General features: G+C 38.2%; 1 protein-coding gene across 20 annotated transcripts in view; it reads right to left on the bottom strand.

Moving 5' to 3' along the window:
• The window catches only part of ATP8B4 (ATPase phospholipid transporting 8B4 (putative)), a 285,562-nt gene that overhangs the window by 39,562 nt on the left and 218,061 nt on the right, over positions 1-27,939 (bottom strand). For all 20 annotated transcript variants that reach the window (XM_021095810.1, XM_021095809.1, XM_021095798.1 and 17 more), the window contains 6 exons: positions 27,466-27,630; positions 26,357-26,468; positions 24,504-24,609; positions 6,301-6,448; positions 3,312-3,495; positions 2,522-2,745 (listed from right to left, as the gene is read on the bottom strand). In XM_021095810.1, coding sequence (XP_020951469.1) covers positions 2,522-2,745; positions 3,312-3,495; positions 6,301-6,448; positions 24,504-24,609; positions 26,357-26,468; positions 27,466-27,630 — 939 coding nt within the window. The remainder of the gene's footprint in view (positions 1-2,521; positions 2,746-3,311; positions 3,496-6,300; positions 6,449-24,503; positions 24,610-26,356; positions 26,469-27,465; positions 27,631-27,939) is intronic.

Below are 27,939 nucleotides of genomic sequence, written 5' to 3'. Positions count from 1 at the left end.
TCTATGTCTTTCCCAGAATGAAGCTGTATATGAATAATTAAGACCTACATTACGTGTGGTCCATTTAACCATCATTTCATATTAATAGTAACACAACTGAAAAAACATTCAAGATTATAGGCTGTATGGATGATTCGGATATGTTTTCTTTCCATAATGAGCTCAGGGTTAAGACAGATAAAATTGTAATAGACTGGGTAAATTGAGAAAAGCAATCCTCTTCCCTGAAATGGACACACACCCCCTTTCTCCTGACCTTGTCTTAGTGCATGTCCAAGCCTCAGGGGTGATGGTTTTGGCAGGGTGGATAAGGAAATTCTAAGCCCACTGGAAAAATTGCAACTGGGGGGATAAACTGTTTGCTTAACTGACCTCTCTGCTTCAGAAAAGATGAAGTGAGTCTATAGTGTACAAAACAAAAAGTCAGCAGAATGGATTTTACTCTGGGTTCTGGATTCCAAAAGCCTATCTTCAGATTTTCATCTATGTCAGCCAGCACTGTGGTTCTCAACATATGGTCCCCCCACCTGCAACATGAGCATCTACATGTAGCTTGTTAGAAATGCAGACTCCTGAACTCTGCCTCAGACGTTCTAAATCAGAAACTCAGGTGGGGTCCAGGGAGTTGTGCTTTAAAAGCCTGGGTGATTCTCAGGTAAATTAAAGCTTGAGAACCACTGGTCCACCTCAACTCATTAGCACTGGAAAGAACACAGAGGGTCGGTCAGCACTGACAATGGATTCAGAGGAATATTGTCCAATTAACTAGTTTCTGATGTTAAAAAAAAAATAAAAAGAAGAAAAAAGGAACATAGAAAAAAGACACACTCAATTAAATCAAACATTTCAGAAACCTAGTCATAGACAGGTGGTTTGTCTTACAGCTGAGTTTATATCAGGTACCCATGTTTTTAGAGAGATCATTGTTCCCCCTTACTGCTCTCTTTTAAACTGAAAAATCTAGTTGTTAAACAACTTACAGTCTGATTCTTACCAATTTTATCAGATCTGGAAAGCAGAGCAGAAAATCACCTAAATGTAAGGATTAGAAATCATCGAACATTCATTTCAACTTCACAGTTTTAACAAAGACCACATGGGCAGTAAACGTGCCTATCTAAGCTTGGTGTATCTGTACATTCAAATCATTAACTACTCCTCTGTGTCCTAAGAGGTCTAAATAATGGTTAAGGCATCTCCTCAGTGTTTTGTGATTTTTCAAAAGCCCCAAACCTTTGAAATATGAAAAGCGGACTGCTCAAAAACACCACTTAGCAATATCCTGGCTTCCTTCTCACCTGGACGGAAAGCCAGTAGCCTCAGAAGGCACAGGCCATACTCCCACACTTGTCTTTGGTGGACTAAGGTGGAACTGTGAGCAGGTCACCAGCCCCACCCCAGTGGCTTCTCTGAAGTAACACTGCAAAAATGATTTCTGAGACGCTAAAATCAAGGTTTGCCTTACTTTTACCATCTAGAGTACCAAAAATACCAACAAAAATATTAACAGAGTCTTCTTTTAGTTTTGGGAATGTTATTCTTAAAAGAGAAAATTAGGAATGGGTATGGGTGTGCCTTACCTTAAGAAATCTCAACTTCTCTGAATAAGGGGAAAATGTACCAAATCTGTTTTCATTACAAAAGGGGGATTCACTAATCTCCCTTGACACATTTAAGATAACATAAAGTGCCAAGATTTAATTAATACTCATTTTTTTCTGGAATAAAATGACTGAAAAAATTAGCTTCATGTGTATCATTGAAAACAGTGATGAAAACCAAGAGGAAGGAAGAACAATTGAGTAAATCTCTAATGAGATTTATGGCTACCACTTCATTCTCAAAGACAAGCTTGTTGTTTTTTACACTATTGATGCCATGTTTTATTCATAAATATATTTAAATGCTATCAAGTCTTACATTTCCCAGTTGATAACCAGGATCGAAGTTTTCCTGATATTCAAGATAGGGGTTAAGTAACTTTTAAAATGGATATGAAAATAGAATTCTAAGTTATTAATTTGCTAATTTTTTTCCTTACCACCAACACAACCTATAGGTCAATTTTTAGCTACTGAATTGCTCCCAAAACAGCCCTGAAGCTGTTAATTCCCCTGATATAAAATATGTATGTGCAATGTGTTGGGTGAGTGACCATCTTCCCAAAAGATATGCCTCAACATTTCTTGTTAGTGTTTCTCAGACTTTTGAGTTAAAACTCTACTTCAAACTTACCTGTCATTGTACTCAACATTTCAAAAAAAAAAAAAAAACACTTAAAAATGCACCAGAAGGAGTACTCATTAGTTATTATATAAAAAAGCAAAAAAACAAAACTCTAGGTAAATATATATTCCTCTTGGGTTTAAAGCTTAAGTCGACTATCAAATACATAACTGCCACACTGTCATCTGAACGAGACATATAAAAATGTCCTCTATTAACAAAGAGCCATGAAGAATACTCATCTACAATCCAAGGGATCTTATTTTTAAAAAAAGAAAATTGCTTTTTTACCAACCTGGGCTGAGAAACCACAGAAGAAACCAAACCAGAAATGCACAAGCGTGAATGCAAAATTCTTATAGAAGAAATAGCATAAAAATTTGCACATTCGGAAATAGGACCACCTTCCATGAACAAGGAGAAGCCTCTGGAGGTATCTGAACTGTGCAAATGAGTAGTCGCTGGCTAGGACCGCCTGCAGTCCTTCCTGGCCACTGATGCCAACACCTATGTGAGCACCTGCGAACAAGAAGAGTGACACTTTCACACCCACTCTCACACAAAGATACAACCTCTTTGGGGAACTTACCACTCCTCCTGTATGTTGTTATTTATTCATGTAAACCTTACAACTATAGCATTTTTATAAATGCTATAGTTTCCCATGTATTACCTCATGAAACACTCGTGATGGTTAGATTATTTACCCCAGTTTTACAAAAGAGGAAATTGGCTCTGGAAAGTTCAGTAACTCGAACAAAGGTTTACAATTTGTAAGTAGCAAACCTGGGACTACACCCAAGTGCTGGAACTGTGAATCTGGTGTTCACTCCTCTACACCATAGCTACTTACTTCTCCAACAATGACCAATACCCTTTTCTAGCCTAAAAATACACAAATGATTTAATTAAAGACAGAGGTTTTTTGTTTTTTGTTTTTTTTTTTTTACAAATGCATTAGACCCAGAAAGCATTCATGTTAGAACTACAGGGAAAATTAAAGTGCAGTACAACCTCCATTACGTATTGCCAAATGCTGACTAAGGGCTCCAAGCCTGCAGCGTGCCCCATTGAGCAGTGCTTACTTTTGATCATGCTGACATCATTGGCTCCATCACCAATGGCCAAAGTCACGGCATTTCTGTGCTTCTTCACCAGCTCAACTACTTGGGCTTTCTGGAGTGGGGTGACTCGGCAGCAAATCACAGTCTTGCACATGCAGGCAAGTTCTAGAAGATCGTTCTTGACATCACTTTCCAGAGCATGGGCCTATATTATATATATATAATATATATTTTAATATATATATATTTTAATCCACAACAGAACAAGAAACAGTAAATGAGAAGTGTCATTTGGGAAGCTGATTTCTCGTTTCTCAACTAATTTCTTTTCTAAACAGTTTAATTCATTTCAACAAGTCATTGTTGCTGCATGGTCACACCAACAACAAAAGAAAAGAGTACTGAACTCCTTCTAAGTGCCAAGGAATTTTACAAGAAAAGTAAAAGACACAGTGCCCTGTGTGTCTTCCTTGATACTTTCTTGTGTTGTACGGGAGAGAGACAGTTAAATGCAAAGAATTTCGAGAATCCACGAAGATAAGGAAAATGCAAAGTTCAGAACCAGTCCACCACCTCACCAAATTAGAATGTCTACAAAATTATGGTGCTTTGATCATTCTACAGAATGATATTTTTGTTTCCTTTCCATTGTTGTTTTGTCTCTTTAGTGTTTATTGTTGTGGCTGTTAAGGTGAGGGCAAATGAGAAGCAGATGATCTGGAGATTAGCCCTTGAAGGACATAATGAATGAAATCAAGAAAGGCCTGTACCAAAGCATGACATGCAACCTGTGTCTCACACAGGGTTCCCCAACCATTGCCACCCTTGCTCCTCTCCAAATACGTAAGAGCCTTTAGCTATATCAAGAAAGGCCTAAAAAAGAGAACATAATCCTTTGCAATTAACTGTAGTTTTTCCTAGAAATCATCTCACTACATTATTTAATAAATGCATTAACAGAAACAGGAATCCACCAAAACTTTCAGTCATTATCTTTGAATCTTTAGCAAGATGTTCACAGACCACCACATTCTAGCCCCGTATTCCTTTTGAGTTCTGTCTTCCATCACATTCCCGTTTACTCGTTACTAGTGTCATGCTAAATTGCTTGTTTCCATAACTTGATGGGTTCTTTCTTGCTTCTGTGGCTTTGCCTTTGTTACCTCCTCTACCTGAAAACATCACTTCCTCCAGGAAGTCTTCCCTGATTTTGCCATGAGGAACTAAATGTGCTGCTTTGTCTCTATCCTCTCAAAGCACTGTGCCCATACCTCTTTACAGTGTTTGTCATACCACTGTGAGATGAGCCCCCCCACCAGATTACACTCCCTAAGACAAGGACTGTGTTCAACTCACACCCTTATCCTCAGGCTCCAGCACTGTGACCTGGGTATGCTTAATGAATGTTAATGTTATGAATGGAAGGATGGGTGAGTGAGTATAAAAATAGGACTCTGATGTAGAAAAGTCTCATGTCAATTGTCCCCTACAATTCTTAGGGGAAATCATGAGTTAGCATTCTCAAATACAACCACCCTTTCAGAAAGAAAAGCATGTAACTGGCTGTTTTGCCCAGAATGGTTCCCTTCTCTCTCTTTTCCTTCTTCTCTACTATCAAGGAATGGAAACCTAGTCTCAGACTCTGAGGAAGAAAGACCCAATTACATCCTGCAAAACATCAAACTTTGAGCAAATTGGAATCATGATTTTTCTTAGCATGACTAGTAGAAACGTAGTCCATTCTTCTTAAATGGAAAATGACATTTCATGGTTTCATAAGCTTCAGGCTTTGAAGCTAAGGGGGTTCTTAAAGAGCATCTATCTTAGCTCTTTATTTCAGAATATTTAAAGACAGAGAATCTTGTGTGTTTTCACCTGAGTACTCTAATCCACTGCACAGTGGCCTCCTTGAGCCTGAGAGAAAGTCAAGGCACAAGTCACTAGGGATCCTTTCCATATGATGGTCCCTGGGCAATTTAGCTTGGAGTCCATCAGCTCCAAGTCCCAGCTGACAGGCTTAGAATCTTCAGTTGCTGCTCATTTGTGCAAGGGAGAAGTTCGTGTCATCTGGACAAACTTTTCAACTAAGCTTGGCCTGCAACTGAGCTCTGTAACTTTCCATGGTGTAGAAGACAACACATCATTACGTCTGGAATCCAGCTGGGTAATGCTCTAAGCACTAAGAGCTCACAGACAGCTGATCACAAGGGGGGAAATAAAATATACTCATATCCAACATCTTTTGTCCTCTAAGAAACTGTCTACAAGAAGATCCATTTATTTTCCAAACTCTGAAAGTGAAAAAGGGTCATCAAAGCCAGAGAAAGATGTGAGATTAGCTCTTTGTGTATATAAATGATCATTTCACTGGAGTACAATCAGAGCTTTTGTTTTCTAAATTAGAAACTCAGAAGAGCATTTTGATATTTGTTCAAGATTTGGAACCTGAACTACATTAAAAGTACAATGCAAGTTTATTCTATTACGACAAGAACCAGATTTCCTAATCAAAGCAAATTGTTTGGCATTGCTCTAAAATGCTGCTATTTAGAAAAACCACCAGAGGTATCTTAATGGCAATAATTTTGTGTGGTAATTATATGAAGGTCAGGTTGTGCTCTGCAAATCACAAACATTAGCAAAAGCAATAATTACAATACATCTATCCAGTTGCTCTGTTTCAATTAAACAATAGGGAACTGTGACACTCGCCCTTAGAAAAGCACTTAAACTATACTGATAAACTGTCTATAATCATTTGGACAATAATGATATTATATGAATTCAGTATTTCTTTAGACCCTCCCCTTCACTGTGGTGGTTCAAGCAATAATGTATGAAATATACATCAGAAGTTTCCTTCCATTTGCAAACAGGAAGTCATTGTGTGTGTACTATTTCTAGTAGTGTCATTTGTTTTGAATACACAGAAGATTTCATTACAACAGCACAAAAGAAATGATTATTGGGACGGAGAAAAAGAAATAACAAAAGCCTTAAGCGAACTCACCAAACTGTGGCCATTTATGATTAAGGCATAATCTCCTGTTACAGTTTCTTCTACAACTGAGTCCAGCTCTAGCGGCTGCTTTTTTTCAAAAACTACATGGCCATTGGAAAAACTTCTGTTTTGTCCAAACAAATTTTCCTTTGCTTTCCTTAAAGGAGAAGGGAGGAAGGCAAATCATAACAAAGTATACAGAGCATACCTATAAACCCTAATAAGAGACTGGCCTAGAGGTAAATTCATTTTATCACTGTTCAGACAGACTGCAGCATAAGATTCAGTTTCAGTAAGCTAGCTGGATGATTCTTTGTGACGGTGATACCAAGGCAAATTTGCAAATTCCAGGAAGTAGGAGGGTAAACCTAAAGAAAACAGAATCATCTTGAATGTTTTAAATTACCTAAACGCCAAATCATCATCTTGGGCTGGGCTTGAACTAGGGGCTCTTGATAAATTTGACATATAAGGTTACCTGAGCTTCAAGGACTGAAGAACCACTGACCTGTCCCATGATATTACATAATGGAAAAGGGAAGACTAAAGACAATTGTTGAAATCTTCTAGGAATTCTGTATATGAAATAAATTAATCAACTTGGAGAACGATGTAATGTGATCCGACTTAAAACGGCAGTCTTCTCAGAAGCACATCTTTTAAAAATTTGGCAATAAAAACAAATGGTGACATTTACTGAATTGGCATAGTCATTACAATATAATGGAATATTTCAAGTCAAAATTATACTCATCAACTCAAACAATAGAATAAATCTTCTGGGAAAGAAACTACAGACACCAAAGAGTAAAGGAAAGTTCCAAATGGAGCCCCCCTTCCAGTGCCCTAAAGCTAGTCAGCAGCCGTATAATGCTGCCAGCACCTCATCCAACTCTGCTGCTTAAGGGAAAGATTGTATGGTGACTTAACACCCTTCAAAGTGGCCTTTTCTCTTTAAAATGGAAAGAGGACGCCTCTACAGAAAGGAAAATTTCCTCTCAGAACCCCCTGGATGACAGGCTTTGAAGTAACGTAGGGCAAGCTGACATGACTGCACATCTTTTGATCACAACCAGGGAACCCCACAATCTAGTCGGTGTTCCCAAAGATGAGGGCCAAAGCCAACCTCCAACACTTTAGGTCACAACTCGCATATACAAAACGAGTGCCCAGGAGAGAATGGGAGTCAGAGACAGGCCAGAAAATGGGGATTCTGGCTTATAGCAAAATGAAGCTGCTTCCCAAAGGCTTATCCTCTGGAGAAAAACATTTGTTTCAATGGTTTTTCTGCTGTGGCTCTTCTGAAATAAGAGAATGTTCATGGTACAAAAACAAGCATGTTAGCCCTCAGCTTTCTAATTATTTGAAAATGTAACACTAATTGTTTACAAGCTAAGTTTAAACAACAAAAACAAAAACCACTTATCTTCTGGCTCAACATCTCCTTCTGCTGTTCAGGACCAAAATCACAGCCTGCATTTAGGAACCCAAGGAACCCAGAGGTTACATGCTGTTGGCTCCAGGGATAATTATATGTTTAGCCATCAGTTTGCAGAATCAAAGAAAAAGATTTATAAAGTCAGAGTGCTATGTGTGAAATTTAGGGAGTTAGGGTGGGGAGGTGGGGAGAGTAGACATGAAAAATCATTGCTTTAAGGGGGAGATACGGGGCTTTTGCATCAGATATCCATGTTAGGGAACTCTCCTCATAGTCATGAAAATTTACAGTCCCATATAATGAAGAAAGCAAGGGAGACAAGTTCTTCCACAGTGAACATTTCTCTGACAGTGTGGCACAGCTCATAAACGAGGTCCTCAGGAAGCACCAAAGGGCACGCATCTCCTAAGGTTTCCTTTTTAGTAAAGTTCTCGCTCACTGAAGAAATGACTCAAACTCTGTTTTCCCCCAGAGAATGAAAACATTCCAAAGAAGGGTGAAGTTCATGAAAGTATTGGCTGAAATTCTATTTACTTAGGATTTTTTTTTCCCCTCAACTGTCTTCCTAAGATCTCATATGAACCCTTTTCCAGGCAGAAAAGGGACGGTGTTTCCAGCTCTGCTTATATTCCCACCACACTCCCTCCGTTCAGGCCAACCCTCCTCACCAGAGTGGGCTCGTGCGTTTTCAGACCTTTGCCCATGCTCTATAACTGCCATTTCTTTTTTTCCCTGGAACTTAGCTCTTCAAACACTAGCTGGTTCTTGCAAAACTATTTATTAGGAGGGAAAAAGCTACATATAACTTCCTTCGAGGAATATGAACTATACATTTTTGCAGGCGTAACACACACTGCTTTACCACAGAATACAAGTAACAAATGCTAAAACAAAAGAGTGCCTGTTTTTTCCAAGCTCTGTAATGAAGGGGAGTCTTTACAGTGTTGGCGTGCAGAAGCGCATTAATGGTTGAGGCAACCTTGGCACTCATAACCCCATGCCACTATGAGCACAGCAAAGCGCAGTTAAACCCATGCTGGCTTACATGCAATCTATAAAAAAAAAGGGATGGTACAAAAAAGAATTATTTTTGCCTGTCTTCTTGAGGCACTCTATATTCAAATATTAAAAGGATCCATTAGGAAATGGATTGAAACCATGACATCATGTTTAGAAGAATGCAATTTTGACTTTGATAGGAGCATTGAGTTTGAAATAGGGAGATCTGGGTTCAGGACCAAGGTCTCCCTCTGACTCTCATATGCCCACAGTTGAGTTATCTGATCTCTAGCCACTTTGATTAGCCAGTTACAGACCCAGGCTAGAACCCAGGTCTTCTAATTCCTAGTTCTCTGTCTTCTATATCAAACAGTCTGACACATAGAGTTAGCCACAGGTGACCTCTGGGTTGGGACAAAGATACAGTGCCAGAGCAGCAGTTAAGGGACATTAATAACCTGCCTATAGTGGAGAAAGGGAGAAAATACAGGAAATTTTGATGTCAAACTCCAGTTCTATCCCTTAATACCTGTGTGACCTATAAGATACTCAACACCTGAACCAGCATCTTTATTAGCATCTAGGGGAATGGTACCAGCCAATCATACTGGTTGATAACATTAAGAAAACTTGGGCAACTGCACCGGTGCATACTAGGAAGGTCTCTAATATTACTTGGTGCTCTAACATTTTACAATTTGTGATGGAAACTAAACTTAATAAAGGTTTTGCCTGGATGACTAGAATTGGGAATTAGGAACAAGGTGTATTTTGTTTGGCCTGTACAGCACTTAAAAACAATCTGTGTGAATTTACAGACAACATGATGTCCACCTTCGCCAAAGTCCCCACCACTCCCTAAGACTTGTACAGCCCAGACCACACAACTAATATTATCTGTCTGGCCCTGGAGTCATTTGCATTTGTGAAGCCTGCTCATTCCAACAAATAACTTTCCACCAAGTAGGTGTGCAAAAAAATGCAATGTGTATTTTGTTAACTAAAGAAGAAATGTCAGTTCCTAAAGTACTCCACTGGGATACTATTCAAAAGTAATAGTCACTTCAATGTTTAATTAGTTAATATTTCTAATAAAACATATGATCAATGTAACAGAAATGAAACATGGATGATTTCCCATCAGGCCAAGCAAAATTATATGCTCAGTCTGCTTTTCTTTGGGGAGAAGAAGTATGTGTTGGTGAAATGTAATCAATACAATAATCTTTGGAGGAACCATTACAGGGTTTAATTGCAGATCTGGGCATGCCCTTAGTACTAAAGCAGCTATGGCAGCAAAGTTAACCCAGTACTCAGTGAGTCTACAACATTTTCATGACACTAAATTTGAAACAAGCCATATGCATGAAATGCATGAAAATTACATATCAATGTTTAAGAAATAATTGAAGCACATTCGACAGGTTTATATATCAGCATTTAGGTTATTTCCTTCTAACAGTTGCTATCATGTAGATCCTCTTCTTCTGATACACTTTTTAAAAAGTTTTTTTGTGAACTCCACTGAACTCAAATGCATAACACAAGAAAACTGAGTGGTATAAATTTATGATTCCAATATTTCATTCCCCAAATCACAGACTTAGATAAAAGTAGCCAAGATTGGGATAGATAGCATCTCCAGAAATAACTTTTCTTGGATGCTATTTCTTCCCAATTTTAAGCAAAAGCTTACTAGAAACGTATGCATTCTTCTCATATAGAATTTTCTTTCTTTCTTTTTTTTTTTTTTGTATTTTTGCCATTTCTTAGGCCACTCCTGTGGCATATGGAGATTCCCAGGCTAGGGATTGAATTGGAGCTGTAGCCACCGGCCTATGCCAGAGCCACAGCAATGCGGGATCCGAGCCACGTCTGTGACCTACACCACAGCTCATGGCAACGCCGGATCCTTAACCCACTGAGCAAGGCCAGGGATCGAACCCGCAACCTCATGGTTCCTAGTTGAATTTGTTAACCACTGAGCCATGACGGGAACTCCTCATACAGAATTTTCTATCATGTATTGTCTATCTGTCTCAGACTCTTAGAATAGGGTAATCTCCAAATTTGGGTTGAAATAAGCATGATTTGCCAATAAGTTAAGCAAGGTGGCTTTGAGGGTCCTGAAATAAATTAGTCTAGATGGAAAGATCTTAAATTTTTTTCCCCTATGAATATTTCTTATCATTTAAAAAAAATGGAGATAATCTTTTGGCTTTTTCTGTAATTGTGAAAGTACTGTATGAACATCATCACAACTTCAGATAACACAAGAGCCATAAAGAAGAAAGAAAACATGATCCATAATTCTGTATATGTTCTCAGGAGCTTGATGGGGAGGTAGGTGGATAGATATGCATGTAGATATAAGTGTTTTATACATACATATATGTACATACATATATAAACATGTATACTTTTTTGAAAAAAGGGATCGTGTTATGTGTGACATTTCATAATCTCATTCTTTTACCTAAATACATCATGGACATCCTCCAATGTTAAAAAACACATAATCACTTTTAAGACTACATAGTATCTCACTGCATTTATGTGTCCTATATGTAATTAACAAAACCCCTGCAGCTGGGCATGTAAGCAATTTCTAATTTTCTATTATCATAATTGATGCCACAATGTATATATATATGTATGTACGTAGGTAGGTATACGTACACATACACAGACATAGACTTGTCCATTTATTTTCTTAAGGGAAATTCCTAAAAGAATCATTGGGTCAAAAGTGTGCACATATATAATTTTGAAATATGTTGCTAGTTTACCCTCTAGAAAGCATCTACCAATTTATACTCCCAACAACAGTATATAGGAATTCATATTTCTCCACATCCTTTTCCATTTAAAGACAGTTATGTCATCTACTTAGTCAACCACATGTAACTGGATAAAATGCCCACCCCTTATGCAATCACCAGTGCCACCACAGGCGACCTCTGTTTTCTCAGAAACATACCTTGCCTCATGGGGATCTGACAGAGCTAAATGCAGAGAAAATAAGAGAGTCAAGATCTTGTTTTCTGACTACAAAAACAGACTCTCCAGACTCATAGCATTGTTATTCTGAATTCCAGCAACCTGTAATTCCACTAATTGGGCTTTTTGAGAGGGAAGAAAAAAGTTTCTTCAAGTGTTGAGGGACAATTCCTTGAAGGAATCAGGGCATAAAATGTTGCCCTAAGCAACACAAAGAAATGACCCCTTTTCTCCATTTCTCATCTAGCCTAGAGGAGAGGGACTTTGAAGAGGAGGTTAGATGTTCATAAATCTCTAAAAGGAGCCTGGGTGCTGACATGCACCCTGGACTGGTTGAGGGTAATAGACTCCTCAGAGAAGTTTTTGGGAATCTGAGTATGGAGTAGGTACAACTGAAGGATAGTGACACAGCAAGTAGTAGAAGGAGGAGATTTCAGGAACAGAGGTAGCTATGTGAGAGCACTTCTCAGACATAGAGAGGTGAGGATGACTAGCTCAAGGTCCATGTTTTCCCAGGAGGATGTGGATCAGCCAAGAGAAACAGCCAGCAACCCAGAGACCAGAGGCCAGACAGGGATGCAGAGTGGGAAATGTTGGATTCCAGCAGGATAGATGCTGAGGATCAGTGACACGTAAGGCACTCGTGCGTGCTATACTTGAACTAAATTTACCCCAACATGTCAAATTTAAGTGTTCTGTCATCAGGCATAAAAGGAGTTCACATTCACTTTCAGAAAATTTAATCAGTCACTATGCTTGTGTGTATTCTGGGCTGTAATGTCAGACAAGCTAGAAATTACAGCACCTCCTTCTACTTCTCTTCACATCAAATAAAATTCCGAGTCCTATTCATTCTACCTCTAAAATAGCTGTCAATTTCACCACCACTCTTTCCTTCCTCATTCTTACAAACTCACTACCTCAGTTCAACCCTCATCATCTCCAAACTTGAGTATTCCTTCCTAACGCATCTCCCTGTACCTTTCATCTTTCCATCAAACATATTCCATCTATCCTGTCATTAGAGTGATATTTCTACAGTACAAAATTGAGTTTCTTCTCTTCTGCTTAGAAGCCCTCGACCTCCATCCAATAACTTCAGTATAAAGTATATTCACTTTCACTTATCACTCCTTCTATCACCACTTTGTCTCTGAAAAATTGTCCCCACCCTTAACGCTACACTACAGTTTAATTACTACTTGGCATATTGTTCTTGGAATATAACATGGTTTCTTTCATGTCTGTATGCCTTTGTATTGTTTCATTAACCTGAAATATGGTTATCTAATATAATCAAGAGAGGAAGAGGATCCAAAAAATTTTAGGGGGTCAGCATTTTGTCTTCAATATCTTAAGAAGGTTAATGAAAAATGTCCATTTTTTCTATAAGAATGTACATGGGAATTCCTGTTATGGCTTAATGGGTTAAGGACCTGATATTTACTCTGTAAGGATGCAGTTCAGTCTCTGGCCTTGCTCAGTGGGTTGCTAGCATTGTGTGCAGGCCTCAGATGTGGCCTGGATCTGGTGTTGCTGTGGCTGTGGTGTAAGCCTGCAGCTGCAGCTCCAACTCAACACCTGGACTGGGAACTTCCATATACCACAGCCATAAAAAAGTTTAAAAAAAAAAGAATGTAGATACACCTTAATTTTTCTAAGTTTTGTGTTACTTTTGTGTACTACCTTACACCAACCTGGTGTGGAAAACTGCTATATCACACAGCTTAGAAGCTGTGACTAAAGATTACATGTGTCTTTGCCAAATAAAAATCAGGAAATCTATTTATATAATTTTTATCACTTATATAATTTTAATAATAGACTCCAGAGAGTCTATTGGAGAAATAGTTTTAAAAAGTAGTCCTTGTTTGTGTAAAGATTGGTAACAACAGCTGAGAAAAGAGGGGAGGAAGGCAGGTAGTGGAAAGAGAGGAGGGAAGGCAAGAAGGATGCTCCCTGAAAAGCTGTAAAGTTTTAAGATTTATATGAATACCCCCAATAAAATAATCTATAGGGTAGATATTTGTATGTTTTCCAAATTTACAAATAAAGAAACCAAGCAAAGAGAGGATGGAGGGTATCCAAAGTCACTTAGCCAACCAGGAGCATAAAGCCAAGATTCCACCTTGGCTCCACTAAACACAGGGTCTATACTCTTCCTATTATACCCACTGTCTCTCCTGAAATTCATTCTGATCTAGGTGCTAATCTGGTGTCTAACATCAAGTAAAGAAGCCAGATGCCTTAACCACTGCACTTTTTTTATATTAGCCATTTAAAGGGAGTATACACCAAAGTTGCATTGAGACAGACACATGGCAAGTGACTGGGTGTACAGGCTCTGGGGGCCACACTGCCTCAATACAAATCCCAGCTTAACCACTGACTGGTTGTGAAATTTAGGGCACATTATTCACCCTATGTGTATATCTTAACTTCCTAGTCTATAAAACAAGGATAATGATGATGTCATTCATGAAGCTGTTTTGAGAATGGAATGAAAGGATAGGATACACAGATAGTGCTTACCACAGTGTCCTAGGCCCAGTCCCAAAGCATTTAGCAATAGACTGATTAGAATATGGATCTGCTTATATCTATCTACATAAATCAAAAGGGAAATTTAAAAATACCTCAAGACAAATGATAATGAAGACACAAACACTCAAAATCTATGGGATGCCACAAAAGCAGTGCTCAGAGGGAAATTCATAGCAATACAGGCCTTCCTCAAAAAAAAGAAGAAAAATCTCAAATCAACAACTTAACCCAACACCTAAATGAATTAGAAAAAAAAAACAAACAAAACCTAAAGTCAGCAGAAGGAAGGAAATCATAAAAATCAGAGAGGAAATCAATAAAATGGAGATTTAAGAAATAGAAAAAAATCAATAAAACCATGAGCTTCTACTTTGAAAAGATAAAAAAAATTGACAAACCTCTGGCCATTCTCACCAAGAAGAGAAGAGAAAAAACCCAAATAAACAAAATAAGAAATGAAAAAGGAGAAATGACAACAGATAGAGCAGAAATACAAAAAAAAAAAAAAGACAAGAGAATACTATGAACAATTGTATGCCAACAAATCTGACAACCTAGAAGAAATGGGCAACTTTCTAGAGACTTCCAGCCTGCCAAAACTGAATCAGGAAGAAATAGATCAACAGAACAGACTGATCACTAGAAATGAAATTGAATATGACATAAGAAGACTCCCTACAAATAAAAGTCCAGGACCAGATGGCTTCACAGGTGATTTCTACAAAACATACAAAGAGGAATGTGTACCCATCCTCCTTAAACTTTTCCAAAAGGTTGAAGAAGGAAAACTCCACTCCCAAAGATATTCTATGATACCATCACCCAAATACCAAAACCAGACAAAGATACTACCAAAAAAGAAAACTATAGACCAATATCTTTGATGAATATAGATGCAAAAATTCTCAACAAAAATTTAGAAAACCAAATCCAACAACGCATGAAAAAGATCATACACCATGACAAGTGGGATTCATCCCAGGTTCAGAAGGTTGATTCAACATATGCAAATCAATCAACATCATACACCACATTAACAAAAGAAAAGTCAAAAACTACATGATCATCTCAATAGATGCAGAAAAAGCATTTGACAAAGTCCAACATCCATTCATGACAAAAACTGTTACCAAAGTGGGTATAGAGGCAATATACTTTAATATAACAAAGGCCATTTATGACAAACCCACAGCAAATATAATACTCAATGGAGAAAAGCTGAAAGCCTTCCCACTAAAATCTGGAACAAGACAAGTATGCTTGCTCACACCACTGTTACTCAACATAGTATTGGAAGTCCTAGCCACAGCAATCAGACAAACAAAAGAAATAAATGGTATCCAAATTGGAAGAGAAGAAGTAAAATTGTCACTGTATGCAGATGACATTTTATTATATATAGAAGACCCCAAGGACTCAACCCAAAAACTACTTGAACTGATCAAAAAATTCAGCAAAGTAGCAGGTTATAAGATTAGCATTCAGAAATCAGTTGCACTTCTGCATGCTAACAATGAAATATTAGAAAAGGAATACTAAAATAAAATACCTCTTAAAATTTCACCCCAAAAAATCAAATACCTGGGAATAAACTTCACCAAGGAGGTGAAAGGCTTATATGCCAAGAGCTATAAAACATTAATCAAGGAAATTAAAGAGGATTCAAAGAAATAGAAAAATATTTCATGCTCCTGGATTGGAAAAACTAATACTGTAAAAATGGCCATACTACCCAAAGCAATCTACAGATTCAATGCAATCCGTATCAAATTTTCACAGAACTACAACAAATACTCCAAAAATTTATATGGAAACACAAAAGACAAAGAATTGCCAAATCCATCCTGATGAACAAAAACAAAGCTGGAAAATGCTGAGCAATCTTCAACCAAATGGACCAGAAACCTTCAAAAAGATATCCTACTCCAGAAGACAAAGAGGAAGACACATAAAGAGGTAGGAGGGATGAATACATGATATAGGCAACCCTATACCTCCCAGGTGGGAAGCCCCACAGACTGGAAAGTAAATGTATCACAGAGACTCGCCTACAGAAGTAAGACTTCTGAGCCCCACATAAAACCACCAAATGTGAGGATCTGGCACTGGGAGAAAGAGCCCCAGAGCATCTGGCATTGAAAGTCAGTGGGGCTTGTGCACAGAAGCTCCATGGAACTGGGGGAAATGGAGACCCCATTCTTAAAAGGTGCACATAGACTTTCACGTGCACCTGGTCCCAGGGCAAAGCAAGGTCTCCATAGGAATCTGGGTCAAACCTGACTGCAGCTCTTGGAGGACATCCTGGGAAAACAGGGGTGCATGTGGCTTGTGGTGGGGGAAGGACATTGGAAGCAAAGCTCTTGGGAATATTCAGCAGCAGTGCCTTTCTCTGGAGGTGGCCATTTTGGGAAAATCTGGCCCCATCCATCAGTCAGTGCTGAGAAGCCCCAGGGCAAACAACAACCCAGGTGGGATCACAGCCCCACCCCTCAGTAAACAGGCTGCCTAAGACACCCCAGGCACACAGCTGCCTCTAATCCCATCCAGAGACTAAGGCCCACCCACCAGAGGGATTAGAAGCAGCTCCACCTACCAGTGGGCAGGCATTAGTCCCTCCCATCAGGAAGCCTACAGCAAGACCCCTTACCAACTTCAGCCACAGGGGAGCAGACACCAGAAGTAAGAGAGGCTACAACTCTATTATCGGTGAAAAGGTCACCACACCAAAAACCTATAAAAATGAAAAGACAGAGAACTATAACTCAGATGAGGGAGAAAGAAAAAAACCCAGAAAATCAGCTAAGTCATCAGGAGATTCTCAGCCTCCAGGAAAAACACTTTAGACTGTTGATGCTGAAGATGGTGCAAGACATTGGAAATAAACTGGAGGCAAAGATGGATAACTTACAGGAAACACTGAGCAAAGAGATACAAGGTATAAAACTTAAACAAGAAGAGTATTGTATTGCAAAATACAGTAACTGAAATAAAAAACTCATTAGAGGCAACCAACAGCAGAACACAGGAGGCAGAAGAACGAATAAACGAGGTGGAGGACAGATAAGTGGAAATCATGGATGTGGAACAGAAAAGAGAAAAAAAGATTGAAAACAAATGAAGAGAGTCTCAGAGAACTCTGGGACAATATTAAACACACCAACATCCATATTATAGGGGTGCCAGAAGGAGAAGAGAGAGAGAAGAGAGAGAGAGAAAAAATATTCCAAGAGATAATAGCCAAAAACTTCGCTAACATGGGAGAGGAACCACTCACTCAAATCCAGGAAGTGCAATGACTACCATATAAAATAAACCCAAGGAGGAATACCCTGAGACACATATTAATCAAACTGACCAAAATTAAAGACAAAGAGAAAACACCGAAAGCAGCAAGGGAAAAGAAACAAAAACATACAAAGGAATCCCAATAAGGTTATCAGCAGATTTTTCAGCAGAAACTCTGCAGACCAGAAGGGAGTGGCAAGATATACTTAACATGATGAAAGGAAAAAAACCTCCAACCAAGATTACTTTACCCAGGAAGGCTCTCATTCAGTTTGAAGGAGAAATCAAAAGCTTTACAGGTAAGCAAAAGCTAAAAGAATTCAGCACCACTAAACCAGATTTACAACAAATATTAGAGGAACTTCTCTAGGCATAAAAGAAAAGGGCCACAACCAGAAACAAAAATACCACAAATTGCAAGGCTTAACAGTAAAGGAATATATACAGTAAAGTTATGAGATCATCCACGTACAATTATGCCACCAAAATCAGAAATCATGAGAAGAGGTGGGTACAAATGCAGGACACTAGAGATGCACTTGCAATTAAGAAACCAACAACTTAAAACAATCTCAAATATATAGAGAGAGGCATTTATATCAAAACTTCAGAATAACTACAAACCAAAAATCTACAATTGTTACACACACAAATAAGAAAAGTCAACTAAATACAACACTAAAGATAGTCATCAAACCACAAGAGGAGAGAACAAGAGAAGAAGGGAAGAAAAAAGAGCAAGAAAAACAAAACCAAAGGAATTAATAAAATGGCAATAAGAACATACATATCAATAATTACCCTAAATGTGAAGGTACTAAATGCCCAAACCAAAAGACATAGAATGGCTGAATGGATACAAAAACAAGATCCAAATATATGGTGTCTTCAAGAGACCCAGCTCACTTCTAGGGACACATTCAAATTGAACGTAAGAGGACGGAAGAAAATATTCCATACAAACGGGAATCAAAAGAAAGCTAGAGAAAGCTCATTATAGACAAAATCGACTTTAAAATGAAAGATATTTTAAGGGACAAGGAAGGTCACTGCATAATGATCAAAGGATCAATCCAAGAGGAAGATAGAACAATTTTAAATATCTACACACCCAACATAGGTTCACCACAATATATAAGGCAACCGCTAACAACCTTAAAAGGACAAATCGACAATAACACAATCATAGTGGGGGACTTTACCACCCCACTTACAGCAATGGACAGATCATCCAGACAGAAAATCACTAAGGTAACACACGCCCTGAATGATGCATTAGACCAGATGGACTTAATAGATATTTATAGGACATTCCATCCAAAAGCAATAGAATACACATTCTTCTCAAGTGCACATGGAACATTCTCTAAGATTGACCATATCCTGGGCTACAAATCAAGCCTCTGTAACCTTAAGAAATCTGAAATCATATCAAGCATCTTTTCCAACCACAACGCTATATAACTGGAAGTCAATAACAAGAAAAAAACTGCCAAAAACACAAACACGTGGAGACTCAACAACACGCTACTAAACAACCAATGGATCACTGAAGAAATCAAAGAGGAAGTTAAAAAACACCTAGCAGCAAATGACAACAAAGATACGACACTCCAAAACCTATGGGATGCAGCAAAAGCCATTCCAAGAGGAACATTTATAGCAATACAAGCCCACCTCAGGAAACAAGAAAAAGCTCAAATAAACAAGCTAACTTTACATCTAAAGCAGCTCAAGAGAGAAGAACAGACAAGACCTAAAGTGAGTACAAGGAGAGAAATCATAAATATTGGAGCAGAAATCAATGAAATAGAAACAAAGAAAACCATAGAAAAGATCAATGAAACGAAAAGCTGGTTCTTTGAAAAGATCAACAAAATTGATAAACCCCTAGCCAGACTTAGCAAGAAAAAAAGACAAAGGACTCAAATCAATAAACTTAGAAATGAAAAAGGAGAAGAAACAACGGACATCACAGAAATACAAAGGATCATAGGGACTACTATATGCAACTGTATGCCAATAAAACAGAAAACCTAGAAGAAATGGACAAAGTCTTAGAAAAGTACAATCTTCCAAGGCTAACCCAAGATGAAATAGAAAAGATGAATGGACCCATCACAAGAACTGAAATTGAAACTGTGATTAAAAATCTTCCAACAAACAAAAGTCCAGGACCAGACGGCTTCACAGGTGAATTCTATCAAACATTTAGAGAAGAGCTAACACCTATCCTTATGAAACTTTTTCAAAAGATTGCAGAGGAAGGGATTCTCCCAAACTCATTCTAGGAGGCCACCACCACCCTGATACCAAAACCAGACAAAGATACCACAGAAAAAGAAAACTACAGGCTAATTTCACTGATGAACATCGATGCAAAAATCCTCAACAAAATACTAGCAAACCACATCCAACAATACATTAAAAGGATTGTACATCATGATCAAGTGGGATTTATCCCAGGGATGCAAGTGTTCTTCAACAGCCACAAATCAATCAGTGTGATATACCACATTAACAAACTGAAGCATAAAAACCACATGATCCTCTCAATAGACACAGAAAAAGCCTTTGACAAAATCCAACACCCTTTTCTAATAAAAACCCTTCAGAAAGTGGGCATAACAGGAAGCTACCTCAACATGATAAAGGCCATATATGACAAACCCACAGCAAACATCATTCTCAATGGGGAAAACCTGAAAGAATTCCCGCTGAGATCAGGAACAAGACAAGAATGTCCGCTCTCACCACTACTCTTCAAGATAATTCTGGAAGTCCTAGCCATGGCAATCAGAGAAGTAAAAGAAATAAAAGGAATCCAAATTGGAAAGGAAGAAGTAAAACTATTGCTATTTGCAGATGACATGATACTATACGTAGAGAATCCTAAAGACTCTACCAGAAAACTGTTACAGCTCATCCACGAATTTGGCAAAGTTGCAGGATGCAAAATCAATACGCAGAAATCGATAGCGTTTCTATATACTAACAATGAAAAAGCAGAAAAGGAAATTAGGGAAGCAATCCCGTTTACCATCGCATCCAAAAGAATAAAATACCTAGGAGTAAACCTACCTAAAGAGACAAAAGACCTGTTCTCTGAAAACTACAAGCCACTGATGAAAGAAATCAAAGATGACACAAATAGATGGAAAGACATACCATGCTTGTGGACTGGAAGAGTCAATATTGTCAAAATGACTATACTACCCAAGGCAATCAACAGATCCCACGCTATCCCTATCCAATTACCAAGGACACTTTTCACAGAACTTGAACAAAATATTTTAAAGTTTGTTTGGAAGCACAAAAGACCCAGAATAGCCAAAGACATCCTGGAATAGAAAAATGGAGCTGGAGGAATCAGGCTCCCGGACTTCAGACTATACTACAAAGCAACAATCATCAAAACTGTATGGTACTGGCACAAAGACAGAAATAGAGATCAGTGGAACAGCAGAGAAAGCCCAGAATTAAACCCACGCACCTAAAGCCAACTCATCTATCACAAAGGAGGCAAGGATATACAATAGAGAAAAGACAATTTGTTCAATAAGCGGTGCTGGGGAAACTGGACAGCCACATGGAAAAGAATGAAATTAGAACACCCCCTAACACCACAGGCAAAAATAAACTCCAAATGGATTAAAGACCTAGATATAAGACCAGACACTATCAAACTCCTAGAGGAAAACATAGGCCAAACACTCTCTGACATAAACGACAGCAACATCTTCTCACATCCACCTCTCAGAGTACTGAGAATTAAAACAAAAAAAGTAAACAAATGGGACCTAAGCAAACTTCAAAGTTTCTGCACAGCAAAGGAGACCCTAAACAACACGAAAAGACAACGCACAGAATGGGAGAAAATCTTTGCAAGTGAATCAACTGACAAGGGATTCACCTCCAAAATTTACATACACCTTCTGCAGCTCCATGCCAAACAAACAAACAAACAACCCCATCCAAAAATGGGCAGAAGATCTAAACAGACAATTCTCCAAAGAAGACATACGGATGGCCAAGAAACACATGAAAAGATGTTCAGCGTCACTCATTATCAGAGAAATGCAAATCAAAACCACTCTGAGGTCCCACTTTACACCAGCCAGAATGGCCATCATCAAAAGGTCTACAAACAATAAGTGCTGGAGAGGGTGTGGAGAAAAAGGAACCCTAGTACACTGTTAGTGGGATTGTAAATTGGTGCAACCACTGTGGAAAGCAGTAGGGAGATTCCTCAGAAAACTCAAACTAGAACTACCATTTGATCCAGGAATCCCACTCCTGGGCTTCTATCCAGAGAAAACCACGACTCGCAAAGACACATGTACTCCAATGTTCATTGCAGCACTATTTACAATAGCCAAGACATGGAAACAACCTAAATGTCCATCGACAGAGGAGTAGATCAAGAAGATGTGGTAGATATACACAATGGAATATTACTCAGCCATTAAAAGCAATGAAATACCAGCATTCTTAGCAACATGGATGGACCTAGAAACTGTCATGCTAAGGGAAGTCAGCCATACCATGAGACACCAACATCAAATGCTTTCACTGACATGTGGAATCTGAAAAAAGGACAGACTGAACTTCCTTGCAGAACAGATGCTGACTCTCAGATATTGAACAACTTATGGTCTCCAGAGGAGACAGTTTGGGGGTGAGGGAATGGGCTGGGCTTTTGGGATGTAAATCCTATAAAATTGGATTGTGATGATCATTGTACAAGTATAAATGTAACAAATTCACTGAGTAATAGAAAATATTAAAAAAAAAAAAACAAGCCGGAGGCATAACTCCCCTAGACTTCAGGCAATATTACTAAGCCACACTCATCAAGACAGTGTGGTCCTGGTACCAAAACAGCCATACAGACCAATGGAACAGAAGAGAGAACCCAGAAATAAACACCTATGGTCAATTAATCTTGGACAAAGGAGGCAAGAACATAAAATTGGTAAACGACAGTCTTTTCAGCAAGTATTGCTGGGAAACCAGGACAGCTGCATGCAAATCAGTGAAACTAGAACACACCCCCACACCATACAAGAAAATAAACTCAAAATGGCTTAAAGACTTAAATGTAAAACAAGACACCATCAAACTCCTGAAAGAGAACACAGGCAAAACATTCTCTGATATCAACCTTACAAATGTTTTCTTAGGTCAATCTCCCAAAGCAACAGAAATAAAAGCAAAAATAAACCAATGGGACATAATCAAACTGACAAGATTTTTCACAGCAAAGGAAACCATAAAAGAAGCAAGACAAAATGACAACTTATGGAATGGGATAAAATAGTTTCAAATGATCCAACCAACAAGGCCTTAATCTCTAAAATATGCAAACAACTTATACAACTCAACAGCAAAAAAGCCAACAACCCAATTGAAAAATGGGCAAAAGACCTGAATAGACATTTCTCCAAAGAAGATATACAGATGGCCAACAGGCATATGAAAAAATGCTCAATATCACTCATTATTAGAGAAATGCAAATCAAAACTACCATGAGATACCACCTCACACCAGTCAGAATGGCCATCATTAATAAGTCCACAAATAACAAATGCTGGAGAGGGTATGGAAAAGGGAACCCTCCTTCACTGTTTGTGGGAATGTAAACTGGTATGACCACTATGAAAAACAGTGTGGAGGTACCTTAGAAAACTATACATAGAACTACCATACGACCCAGCAACCCCACTCTTGGGCATATATCTGGACAAAACTTTCCTTAAAAAAGACACATGCACCCGCATATTCATTTCAGCACTATTCACAATAGCCAAGACATGGAAACAACCTAAATGTCTACTGACAGATAAAATGATTAAGAAAATGTAGTATATATACACAATGGAATACTACTTAGTCATGAAAACAAAATAATGCCAATTGCAGCAACATGGATGGAACTAGGGACTCTCATACTGAGTGAATTAAGTCAGAAAAAAAAAAGACAAATACCATACGATACCACTTATATCTGGAATCTAACATATGGCACAAATTAACCCTTCCATGGAAAAGAAAATCATGGACTTGGATAATAGACTTGTGGTTGCCAAGAGGGAGGGGGAGGGAGTGGGATGGACTGGGAGTCTGGGGTTAATAGATGCAAACTATTGCCTTTGGAATGGATAAGCAATGAGATTCTGCTGTATAGCACTGGGAACTGTATCTAGTCACTTATGATGGAGCATGATAATGTGAGAAAAAAGAATGTATACATGTATATGTAACTGGGTCAACTTGCTGTATAGTAGAAAATTGACAGAACACTGTAAACCGGCTATAATGGAATAAAAAATCATTATAAATTTTAAAATATTCAACTAAATTTTAAAAAACAAAAAATAAAATTATTAGTTAAACAAATTGTTAATATTTTCCAAATGGACTCAATGGACTCAATCACTAAAGTTATTGAAATAATAGTAATAAAATTATAATAGCAATGATTAAATTTTACAATTTTTATTTCTCAAAACACACAGTCTCCAGTCATAGCTTCTAACCAGCATGATAGACATTTTCTACAGTGAAAAGGAAGTTGGGAAATTTGATCCATAACTATCAATTGGTGGTGCCGGCAGTTAAGATTTCCTTTCTTTTCAGGGTTCAGGAAGAAAAGCTTAATGATGGAGACACATTAAGGAAGCCCATAGCACCTCCACTGTTCTGCTGAGGGAAAGTCAACCCCTCTAGACCACAGCAAAAACAAGCAGTTTTCCTCTATGCCTTTTGGCCAAACTCAAAATGGGTTGAGCTTAGAGAAGCTGCTACAAGCATCAGCAAGCAAAAATTGCCTTAAGGCAGCACTTTTTAAAGTTATAGTGAAATTATCAGGCAGACTTTTAAAATGTTCTTCTTCAAATGGAATTGTACACTATTTCAACTATCATATCTTCCTTTCCTTCTTACCTGAGTTCTTCTCTGACCTCTGTGGCTGTGTTCCCTGCTATAATGAACACTTCATTCATGTCATCAGTCAGCATGTTGCAAGCATAGCCAATATTGATGGCAGTTTCTGATACAAAATAAAGCCCACTTCAGTTAGAACATTACATAATAGCATAAGTACCTTTTTCATAAAAGTTTTGAGGCCATTTCTATATAGCCATTCCTTATAGCCTACAGGCCTCCTTAACTTCAGAGAGTGCATGATAGGTGACAAAATGCAAGAACAAATTCAAAGATATGCTAAATCTATGGAGGAAGAGCAACATCTATGAATCCCCAGCATTCTCATCTAGTCTTGTAAAAAAAATTAAATCCCAAAATGAGTACTTATGAAAATACTCCAAGATCTGTGATACAGTGAAATGAGTGCATTTAAAAAATTTTTACCTTAAGTCCCAAATACTGCCATTGGAGAGCTGAAATACTAAACTTAGCTATTATTCAATCTGATATAATAGACAAACTGAGACAAACTCACAAAATGTCCAGCTGAACATCAAAAACACTCTTATAAAAATTTTAATTTTTCCCATAGACAACATTACCAAATTTCCAGTAGGTGGACAGAAATGTGGAATTTTTGACTATCACTTCGAAAACAAACCAGGATTGCCGCTACCATATACCTAGAGACTTACATGATATTCACCAGTGCTTTCTCTGATTTTGTAGAAATGGAGCCTAGGATAGTTAGGTTGCTCTTCCACCTTCAATACAGTCATTAGATTCTAATTTTATTGAGTCTTTAGACTTTAGTTAATTCTATGGAGTCATTAGATTTGTCCTAAGTCAAGGAAGACGACTGATAAAATCTCAGCATATCCTTTGTAGAAATCACAGAAATTAAAGCTAAATACTGGTAAATTTGTGGATATTCATAATGAATTGATCAACATCAAACTCTAGGAAGTCTCTAATAACACACCACAGAGCTCAACTCTGTTGTTTATTTTTGTAATCAGTGATTTGAGTGAACATACACAAAACTGATTGATCATACTTGTAAATCCTCCAGTGTTCTTAAAAACACTATCTAACAGGTAGATAGAATCTTAAAAGCATGTGCGCCAACTAACTGAATATTTCTGGTCTACTGATGGCTGAGCATAAAATCATTTTTGTTTTGACAATTACTATTAGCAATAGATTAAAAAATGTATTGATCCCTTTTCCTTACTTAGGAAACACAGTTCTGAACATAAAGACTCCTTCTCTGATGACTTGGCATTTTATCATGCCTGAAAGTGGGTCAGCTCTCCTTGTACAACTGCCTGGGCAGTCCTAGAATTCAGCCAGGTTGCTCTGGGTCAACTACGGTTTTAAAATACCAAAATGTTGCCACACTAGGTGATAAAGTGCTTCTTCCTTCAGCCTCTCAAAAACCTACACCTCCTCTAAGATTCCCAAACCTCCTACTATCTAGAAACTAAAGTAAGGCTGAGGTCTCCAGTGCTCTGCTTTGGAGCCATGCCACTCCCAGTCTTAATTATGATCGAGGCACACATAAACCAATAGTTAAACATTTTTAATACCCTTGTTGCTTCTGGGCGTAACTATTATATTTAAGAGCAGTTGAACTGAAACTCAACTGACCCTGGGGTATACTAAAGGTGATATTTTGTTTGTTTTTATTTGTTTTTAAATAGTAAACTCTTGAAATACATTAGTTTTTCTTTTTGTATTGCACCTCTTTCCTATGTGGAGGACTGGGCAACCGTCTCATTAATTAAGCTTTCTGTTTAATTAAAATTTTATCATAGAAATTATCACCCCCCCCCAACTTTTCAAAGCACCATAATCTATTTTCAAATTACCTTGTTTGTCTCCTGTTAGGACCCAAATCTTAATATTGGCTAGATTTAAACTTGTAATTGTTTCAGTAACACCCTCTTGTAACTTATCTTCTATAGCAGTGGCACCTAGTAGCTTCATTGAAAAAAATAGAGAATACCTTATGTTAATGCATGCAAACAACATCCATAACATCTGTAGCTTTCAATCAGGGTTTAGAGGTAGAGAAACATGAACTGAAGATGGAAATTATGATGCACTGATATAGCAAGCATCCTACTGTGTTAGGGTTAGGTTGGAAAGGACCCCAGAAGGAGGTTTCCAAATCAAGGCAACTGATAGGCATACCTATTAATGCAGAGATGCTGAAGTTAGAATTTACATAAAAGGTCTTATATGCTCAGATAACATATTACCATAAATGATCAGAAGCCATTTGGGGAGACTTAAGGATTCCCTAGTTGCTTTATACCAGCATGGAAGAATACAAAGGAGAGCCCTCATCTCAGAGTGAGGACCACAAATAAAGTAGAGCCATTCTCTTGAATTAACAAAATGTCAGATGCCATAAACTAAAAACTGAAGGCTTTTGTACAATATTTCATCCAAAGATGAACAAGGTGTTCTCCCTGGTACCTCACAACAGTTAAGCAGCATCCTGGCCACTGAGACCTCGGGGAAGATTTCTAAGATCTAGAAATAGTTTCTAGAATAGATCACACTCTGGACAGTACAAATATCATCAGAATCTCATGGGTCTAGGATGGCGCTGAGCCACAGCCCCACTCTTCATGGCAAGTGTTCCTGCTCTAAAAAGGCAGTCATAAATCATGGAGGGAAAAAAATATAACTTCAAACAAAGCATGTAATACCAGAGGTTGACAAAGAATAGGGAGTCTACTATCTTCTGCCCTTGGAGGACTTCCCATTGCATAAGCTACAGCTAATAGAAATAACCCTCTGGCCACATATGGCAAACTCAAAGCCAACATATAAAGCATGATTCAATGTTTGAAAGACTAACATCTGCTGTGTGCACAATGATTTAGCCAATGGATTATTCCCATGCTAGACCTCCAAACACACACTATCCCTTCTGTAAACACAAACCATCATGCTTCCAAACTCATACCATCAAATCCCTTTCAATTTCTTCATACAGCCCTGCTATCAGTTCATCCTTCTCATCTGTGGCAGCATTTGCATCTTCAAGCCTCTTATGCCACTCTCTGAAGTACGTGTCACCCAGATCTCTGCATGCTATGGCCAAGGTTCGAAGGCCTTCTCCCGCAAATTCCTGCCAGGGACAGACATAGACTTAGGAACCATCTCAAAACCATAATCACAGCACTGACAGCAACAACAAAGGCTAAGAAGTTCTGCACTCAAATTCATTTTATCCTTAGAGTGCTATTTAGTCATCCTGACCTCCAAATTTTTAATCCCCTTGGAAATGGGAAATGATATTTTTATTTTGTGTTTTATTTCTATGGGGTTGAAACATTCAAGGAACCTATCATTTCCCCTAAAGACTGCTGAAATGCCCACTGAGGTGTTATGGTTGAGAGGTGATCAATGCTGCCCATGACCTGAGATAATCATTTGA

This window comes from Sus scrofa, chromosome 1 (genome assembly GCF_000003025.6).
Source record: "Sus scrofa isolate TJ Tabasco breed Duroc chromosome 1, Sscrofa11.1, whole genome shotgun sequence".
NCBI classification, from domain to species: domain Eukaryota; kingdom Metazoa; phylum Chordata; class Mammalia; order Artiodactyla; family Suidae; genus Sus; species Sus scrofa.
Note: the sequence above shows the minus strand (reverse complement) of the source record. Positions and strands in the feature narration are given on the sequence as shown.